This window comes from Otolemur garnettii, unplaced genomic scaffold (genome assembly GCF_000181295.1).
Source record: "Otolemur garnettii isolate 467f Iridium unplaced genomic scaffold, OtoGar3 scaffold00013, whole genome shotgun sequence".
Taxonomy (NCBI): Eukaryota; Metazoa; Chordata; class Mammalia; order Primates; family Galagidae; genus Otolemur; species Otolemur garnettii.
This window is the reverse complement of record NW_003852408.1, coordinates 22,713,835-22,722,200: the sequence shown is the minus strand read 5'-3', so window position 1 is coordinate 22,722,200 and position 8,366 is coordinate 22,713,835. Positions and strand designations below refer to the sequence as shown.

The window sequence follows — 8,366 nt, the reverse complement described above, 5'->3', positions numbered from 1 at the left end:
TTTAAGGATATGGGCTAATCTTACTGGAGTTAGGTGATATCTCAAAGTAGTTTTAATAAGACCAGTTTTTCAATGTTACATTTTGACACAAGACATCTTAATGCTGTGAACATCCAGAATTGTCAGTGGACTAACATTCTTCTTTGTTCTACAGGGTTTCTTTGTGTCTATCATTTACTGCTACTGCAATGGAGAGGTAAGTTTGTAGGAAACTTGGATATCCCACAGAGCTTGTTCTGAGTAAGCTTGTCAATAGCTTTTAAATTCCCAGGATTTAAAGGACAGAATAGGTGGGAGGAAGGGAGCTATTTTAGTTATACAATTATTAGAGAAAACAAAAATTAGTGCAAATAATATAAGGTCTTCTTCTAGTCACCTCAAATATAAGCTCTGATGTTTAAAAACACCTTTCTGGAATATAAATCAATACTTGGATGGACAGAGTATTTCATATTCCAGTGAATACTTAAACTTAACATTCCACTTCAAGTTCTATAAGTAACTCAAATGTATATTTCTATGGGACAATTCATTAGAATATTTTGATATTTTTAAAACTATAAGATGATGATGGGACCGTATCAGTTTACTTAGGAGTTGGCCAGAGAAGAGTGATCACACTGGATAACACATTTTTACCTTGTAAATTTTAATATGTCCTGCTGTTGGATGAGTTGCTACCTTTTGTCTCTCAAATTTTAAGCAGAACCACAAGCCTGCTTGTTATTGCTGTAGACCAGCTGATGCTCCTGACTACAGTTTAGACATTGTGATGTGCTTTTTGTCAGAAAGAGCTTATTTTTCCAATTTACTTCTTTAAAAAAAAAAAAAAAAACCTTATTTGGCAGTAGAGATAAGTAGGCCAGATGTTGATTTTTTTGCCAAGATGAACAGATAGAAGTTTGTTTCAGGCGATATCAGCTTACCAGTTTGCACTGCTTTTCACGGAACTTCCAAATAAGCTCCCATCTGGAAAGTGACCCTAGAAGCAGAACAAAATCCTCATGAGTAGGAGTGCAAACAACAGCCCCACCCTGTGAAAGCCTTTGCAGGCCTGCCTTTCTGTCTCCCATCCGTCTTTCCTTGTTTTCATCCTTCAGGAAGCCTATGCACATCGATAGGTTGGCAGTCATGTTTCCAGTTGAGTACTCTCTGTGCTGCCCCTCAGCCTCAGCTGGTGTCATTAAAGTGGGACACATATTTTATTCAGTAACTGCTAACAAGTATGGGAAAGAGTGGAGCCCAATTGGGCAGAGCTGATTTGGGCATTTTAAAGCGAGGAAGAGGGAAGGGAAAGTGGCGGGGGTGGGGTGGAGGGCTCAGTAGAGTCAGAAAAGTGAAAAAAGTACAAAGGGTTGATCAGTGTAAACATACTCAGGCCAGCAGTGTCTGGTAGCAGGCCGGTGTCTAGGTTAGGGCTCCATCCACCCCCAGAGATTGGGAGACAGAGGCCTTACTCTTCCTGATGGCTATAGTTCAAGGGAATAGCTTCCCGGCTCTTATAAGAGACATTCCTGAGTTGTAAAAGCTGCATATTTACCCTTGTGAGCACATTGTAATAATGGCCTAGGAAGTGGGGGAGGGTCACCAGGCCTGACGTCAGGGGTGTACTGTGCAGAACAAACAGTAAATTTCTCGGGCAGTCTGAGTGTTCTCAGGCAGCCACTGTGAAGAGCCTGGGCTCACCCTTGGGACATGGCCTTGTGCTGCTAGGAGCCATGCTAGAGTTCGGTCTCCAGCTGCAGGGGTTCCGACAGGGCTGTCAGTACCAGCGAGAGTTTTGCGGGTCTCACTGGCACTATTTATCTCGTTTCTCCTCCTAGAGGAACCTCAGTCAATGGCTGTCACTGTCACTGAAATCGAGGCAAACGTCTTTGTAACAGGTTGCAGGGTTCCCCTCTGATTCCTGACGCGCAGGTTTCTGTGGCCTAGGTTCAGGCGGAGGTGAAGAAGATGTGGAGCCGGTGGAATCTGTCGGTGGACTGGAAGAGGACGCCGCCGTGCGGCAGCCGCCGGTGCGGCTCGGTGCTCACCACGGTGACGCACAGCAGCAGCAGCCAGTCGCAGGCGGCGGCCAGCGCGCGCATGGTGCTGGTCTCGGGCAAGGCGGCCCGCGGCGCCAGCAGGCCGCCCCACAGCCACGTCACTCTTCCCGGCTACGTCTGGAGTAACTCGGAGCAGGACGGCCTGCCACCCGCCGTCCACGAGGAGACCGAGGAAGGATGCGGGAGGCAGGGCGATGGCATTCCAATGGAGGAGTCCTCCAGGCCTGTGGCACTTAACGCAGACACCGAAGGATGCAGAGGAGAAACGGAAGGTGTTCTCTGAACCAACATTTGTGGACTGAACCGGCCCGTCCATTTGGTTGTGTGAAGGAAGCTTGGCTGGCGTTCCTCCGCTTGAGCCCCGAAGGCTGAAAATTCAGGGTTAAGGTGTTACTTAAAGGCTCTCAGTGATTTGGCTCTTCTAAAGACTAAAGACACAGAAAGGGAAGTGTCAATGGAGTCGTTTATTACTATTATACCTTAAGTTGGTATCAGATTCTCTTCTAAATTCACGTATGGTACTTGCTCAGTGATGGTTCATTTTTTTTCCCTGCTGCTTTGGGTAGAAAAATTTCAGTTGCTTGGTTGCAAATTTTTCTGATAAATACCACCCTAAATAGGATAAAGATCAGTTAATATGTATTATTTTCCTTTTAAGAAATGAGCAGTCTCTTCTTGTCTTTATCACTTTAATGTACTTTATATTGCTGTGTTCATTTAGCTTGAGTATAGGAGCAATTAGGATCTAAAAAGTATTTGTTGGAAGATAAAAGATCTAAGAACAAATACTGGAAAATTAGCTGGCTGGACATTGATAAAATAATGCATTTATGACAATTGGACTTGTTTCCGGTTCCAAGGAAAATCTCTCAAGAACATTTCACATACTCCTCCTTTTGAATGTCTCCTTTGTGACCAGGAAGAGCTCAGGTCTTCACCTTTTCTTTGTAAACCATGACAATGTAGAAAGCGTGTGTCTGCAAACTGCTTTTATTGATAATAATTTATGTTGATAGTAAATCACACTGCATCTATTTTTTTTCATGTTTTATCTGTTAACTGTATTGCACATGGCATATGGGATAAATTAAAAGTTTGTTTAAAAAATATACTTGGCGTTACTTTTTCAATTTCCTTTCAGCATTTCACTTTATTTTTAGGAACCAACCAAATTTCCTGCCCCCAAATGTACAGATACCAGCATTTAGCTTCTGTAATTTACTGAACTTGAAACTTCATTATGTTGCACTTTTGAAAACATTTACTGAGTGCATGTCATGTATCAGCAAGGACCCTGCTGGGTTTTTATAAGCATTAACTTACTTAATCCTCAATAAAAACTTATAGAGTGAGTCTTCTAACTGCAACTCTTTTCACAGACAACAGTGTGGCTTGTAGAGGTACAGTAACTTGCCCAAAGTTGCACAACCAGTAATTAAGAATGGTTTTAGATACACATCTATTTTTTGGAAACTAAGAGATAGGGTTGAGACCATCAGATGCAGGTACTTGAAGATTGGGTACAGGTGTTAAAGTGACAACTTTTTAATTTAATTTAATTTTTTTATTAAGTCAAATACACATAGATCATGAATACATTCATGCATATGTAGGGTACAGTGTGCTGATTTTTTTTTATACAATCTAACATGGTTACATTAAACCAATCAATGTAGCCTTCACCTCATTTACTTGATTATTGTGCCAAAACATCTATGGTCTACATTTCACAGATTTGACTTGTACCCTTGTCATAAGGTGAACAACTTTTAAACAAAGGGGCTGACAATGACAGGCAAGAACTGGCTTCAACTAGTTCTAGTCAGCCATCTCTGCTACCCTACATGAGCTTAGGCTAATTATAATATCATTTACATGATATCATCAATTATAATATCATTTACATTTAAAATTTCTCTGCCCTTGAAATCATGATAATATGTGTATAGTGGAACCTCCATAGTTGTCCACCTCCTTAGATTACTGACCTCCTTAAGTTGGCCTAATTTTCATAGACTGGACATGTACCACATATACATATCAGTACAGGAGCCCTAGTTCATTATGTTGATCACCTCTGTATGTTGACCAGTTTGCTACAATCATTTGGGTGATCAATTTACTGAGATTCTACTGTTCTGAAGCAACCATATAAAGTATGAAATGAGAGGGAACTTAATTCTAGGAGTTACTGCCCCAAATCTTCGTATAAGCCAACACTTTGTCCTTGAATATGCCTCCCCTTGATTAGTAGGACTACAAAAGATGTAAGGCCACTTCCTCCCGGTGATGCTGCTCCTTGGGATGCTGCCCTCTCTTTTCTGAAAGTGTCCTTCTACTCTGAATGAAGCTTCCCCTTGCTTGGCTGATGTGGTGCATCCTGAAATTCTTTTCCATGAAGAACACCAAGAACTTGGAAAAATCTCCACTTGGAGACCAGTAACACATTGACTTTAAGTCTCATGTTTTTAGTCATTATTGTCACCAATATAATATGTAGCCTATTAACCAATTGAAAAATTTGGTGAATTCCTCCTGGGCATATTGTATTTTAGAAACTTGCAACATATTTTAGTCTCTGGTCATCATGAAGTCTCCTTTCTAGTGGAGAAGACATACATGTAGGAAATCAAAAGCATCAGAGCAACATGTTTTCAGGCGCACATCTCAAGCTGATCTGTCTTATTTTGCTGAATGACTTAACCAATATGCAAATTGTGTCATGATGAATAAGGTTCTCTGATATCTACAAACCCTTTTGAAAAATATGACGCTTCTTTTCCATGCTTTTTCCTTCTGTGCTATAGTGTAGACTATTTCCTTCCCTTCTGTTTATAAAGGTGCTATTGTACATAGGTAACTCATCTGATTCAAGCTTCTATTGTTACATCTCCAGTCTGCCTCCCTGTTAGGAGAGAGAAGTTATGGGCTGAGGCAGAGATTAATTTCCTTTACAGTTTAATTTTTCAAATGAAGATTATATTTGTCTACCACTAATTTGTCAAATTAGTATATCTCTCAATTTATTTAGTTCTTTGATTTCTTTCATCAAAGTTTTATAGTGTTTTTAATATAAATTTTATACATATCTTGTTATTTTATACCTAAGTATTTAATTTGGGGGGATGCTGACATAAATGTTACTGTGCTTTTAATTTCAAATTACAACTGTTTATTGCTGGCATGTAGGAAGGCAGTTGACTTTTGTATATTAATGTGTATCGTGCAAACTTTATAACCATTTATTAGTTGTAGGAGTTTTTGTTATTGTTCATTCTTTAAGATTTTCTATGTAGACAATTATGCTATCTGTGGACAACAATAGTTTTAGTCTTTCTTTCTAATCACTATTCATTTCCTTTTCTTTTTATGTTTTATTGTGTTACTTTGGACTTCCAGTCTGATTTTGAAAAGTAGTGGTGAGAGGGGATATCCTTGCCTTAACTGATCCTGGTGGAGAAACTTTACATTTCTCACCACTAAGTGTGATGGTTTTTATCATGGGCAGAGGCCATCTGAACTCCATTGTGTGGGCAGTGCCTAGTCCTTGAGCGACTTTGTCTGAACTCTAGGCTTGTGCTCTCTGCCTGGGGAGCCCTGTGAACCTGACAGGGTGCTCAGTGAGTGGTATATGAGTAACTCCACTGGACAGTGGCCCTCTGAGCTTTATTGGCTATGTGGTACCGGTGAATCAATGACTTTGAAATCTGCACCTGAGCACTCCATTGGCAGTAGCCCTCTAAATTAATTGGGTGGGAAGGGCTTGGTGCCTGAGTGATTTTGAATTCTGGGCCAGTACCCTCAGCTGGGCAGTCCTATGAACTTGATTGGGTGGGTAGAGCCCGAGCTGACAGAATGATTTTGATTGGAAATCTGGGCCACTGCTGTCCACTGATTCTATTCTCCTGGAGACACTCTTTGGGGCTGCTGGTTCATCATTTGCATACCTTTGTTAGAGCAGTAGCAGTATGGCAACAGTGAGGGGCAGGCTCAGCAGGGACAACCTATCAATTGAACGAAAAATCTATAATTCACATATTGAAAAAGAGAAGAAGCTGAAAATACTCATGGGGAGGAATCAACAGAAGAACTTTGGTAACATGAAAAATTAAGTATATCAAATCTCCCCAGGGGATTTCAAAGAAGATACCACAGAAAATATCATATACAAAGAAATTGTTGAGATGTCGGAATTAGAGTTCAGAATATGGATGGCAAATAAAATAATTGGTATGGAGGAAAAGAGAGAAATAGAAAACCAAAAAAAAAAAAAATAGTTCAGAAGTTGTCTTAAGAAATTAATGAATTCAAAGATAAAGTCACCAACCATATGGACATAATAAGGAAAGATGTAACAAAGCTTAAAGAATTGAAGAAGTTATTTTAGGAGCTTTGAAATGCAGTAGAGACCTTCAGAAATAGAGTTGAACAATGTGAAGGAAGAATCTTTAAAAAAGAAGACAAGACTTTTGAACTATGCCAAGCATTCCAAGAGTCAGAAAAAAGGAGAACAAGAATAGAATATTCTCTGAGAGAGTTATGGGATCATTCAAAAAAATCAAACATCTGAATTGTAGGGATTTCAGAAGGAGAAGAGGATGGTCCCAAAGGCACAAATTCTCTACTTCAAGATATTATGGTGGAGAACTTTCCAAGTATTGTGAGAGACACAGAAATTCAGATAGTAGAAAGTTTCAGAACCCCAGCAAGACTAAATCCAAACAAAGCATCTCCTAGACACATTGTAGTTAATTTTTCCAATCTTAATATGAAGGAGAAAATCCTGCAAGGAGCCAGGCTTAAGAAAAGTATTACTGACAAAGGGGAAAATATCAGGATGACTGCAGATCTTTCAGCTGAAACTTTTCAAGTCAGGAGCATGGTCATCATTGTTATCATTGACCTTGATTCTTTTTTTTTTTTTTTTTTTTTTTTTTTTTTTTTGCAATTTGTGGCCGGGGCTGGGTTTGAACCCACCACCTCTGGCATATGGGGCCCGCACCCTACTCCTTTGAGCCACAGGTGCCGCCTGACCTTCAACATTCTTAAACAAAACAATTTCCAGCCCAGGATTCTAATCCTGCTAAGCTGAGTTTCATTTGTGATGCAGAAATCAAATACTTTACTGACATCCAAATGTTGATGAAATTGGCCATTAGTAGATCAGCTCTACAGGAAATTCTCAGACCCATTATTCATAACAATCAACAGAGGGTACACCACCAATGTAAACTCACCCAGAAATTTATGAACAAAGCCTAGCTTCCATGACAGTGAAAGGGGTAAAAATAAGCTCTGGACTGCTGAAAAACAACATGACCAAAGCTCTACCATATCTATCACTTCCCTCAATTAATGTGAATGATTTGAATTCTCTTCTAAAAAGGCACAGGCTGGCTGACTGGATACAAAAACTCAGGCCAGATATCTGTTGCCTACAATAAACTCACCTTACCTCAAAGGGTGAAGGGATGGGCAGTGGTATTCCAGGCAAATGAAAAGCAGAAAAACACTAGGGTTGTAATCTTATTTGCAGACACAATTGGTTTCAAACAAACAAAAATAAGGAAAGACAAGGATGGACATTATATACTCATCAAGGGAAACATATAACATGAAGAAAATTTAATAATTAACATTTATACACCCTATCTGAATGCTCCTCAATTTATAAAACAATTCGTAACTGATCTGAATAATATGGTATCTACCAGCACTATAATAATTGGAGACTTTAAGACCCTTCTGGCAGCACTAAACTGATCCACCAAGCAGAGACTAAACAAAGAAATAATGGACCTAAACATGATCCTAGAACAAATGGACATATTTATAGAATATTTTATCCTAACAAAACTGAATACACATTCTTCTCATCAACCCATGGATCATCATCCAAAATTTTAGGACACAAGGCCAACCTCAACAAATTCAAAAGAATAGAAATTATCCCCTGTATCTTCTCAGACCATGATGGAATAAAAGTTGAATTCAACATCAACAGAAAGCTTCAAACTCAATTAAAGTCATGGAAACTAAATAACCTTAGGCTGAATGTCATAGATGAGATTAAGAAGGAGATCATTAGATTTCTGGGACAAAATGAAGCCACAAACTATTAAAACCTGTGGGATACTGTAAAGGCAGTCCTTAGAGAGAAATTTATAGCATTAGATGCCTTCATCAAGAAAACAGAAAGCGAGGAAGTCAGCAACCTAATGAGCCATCTCAAGCAACTGAAAAAGAAAGAACAATCCAATCCCAAAGCCAGCAGAAGAAAAGAAATGACCAAAATTAGAGTAGAATTAGATGAAATTGAAA

The 8,366-nt window shown here is 39.4% G+C and overlaps 1 protein-coding gene across 1 annotated transcript in view; it reads left to right on the top strand.

The window, feature by feature from the left end:
• PTH2R (parathyroid hormone 2 receptor) overlaps positions 1-2,343 on the top strand; it is an 89,494-nt gene extending 87,151 nt beyond the window's left edge. The window contains exons 12-13 of the mRNA XM_012802127.1: positions 155-196; positions 1,933-2,343. Coding sequence (XP_012657581.1) covers positions 155-196; positions 1,933-2,328 — 438 coding nt within the window. The 3' untranslated portion in view covers positions 2,329-2,343. The remainder of the gene's footprint in view (positions 1-154; positions 197-1,932) is intronic.
• Positions 2,344-8,366: the final 6,023 nt, after the last annotated feature.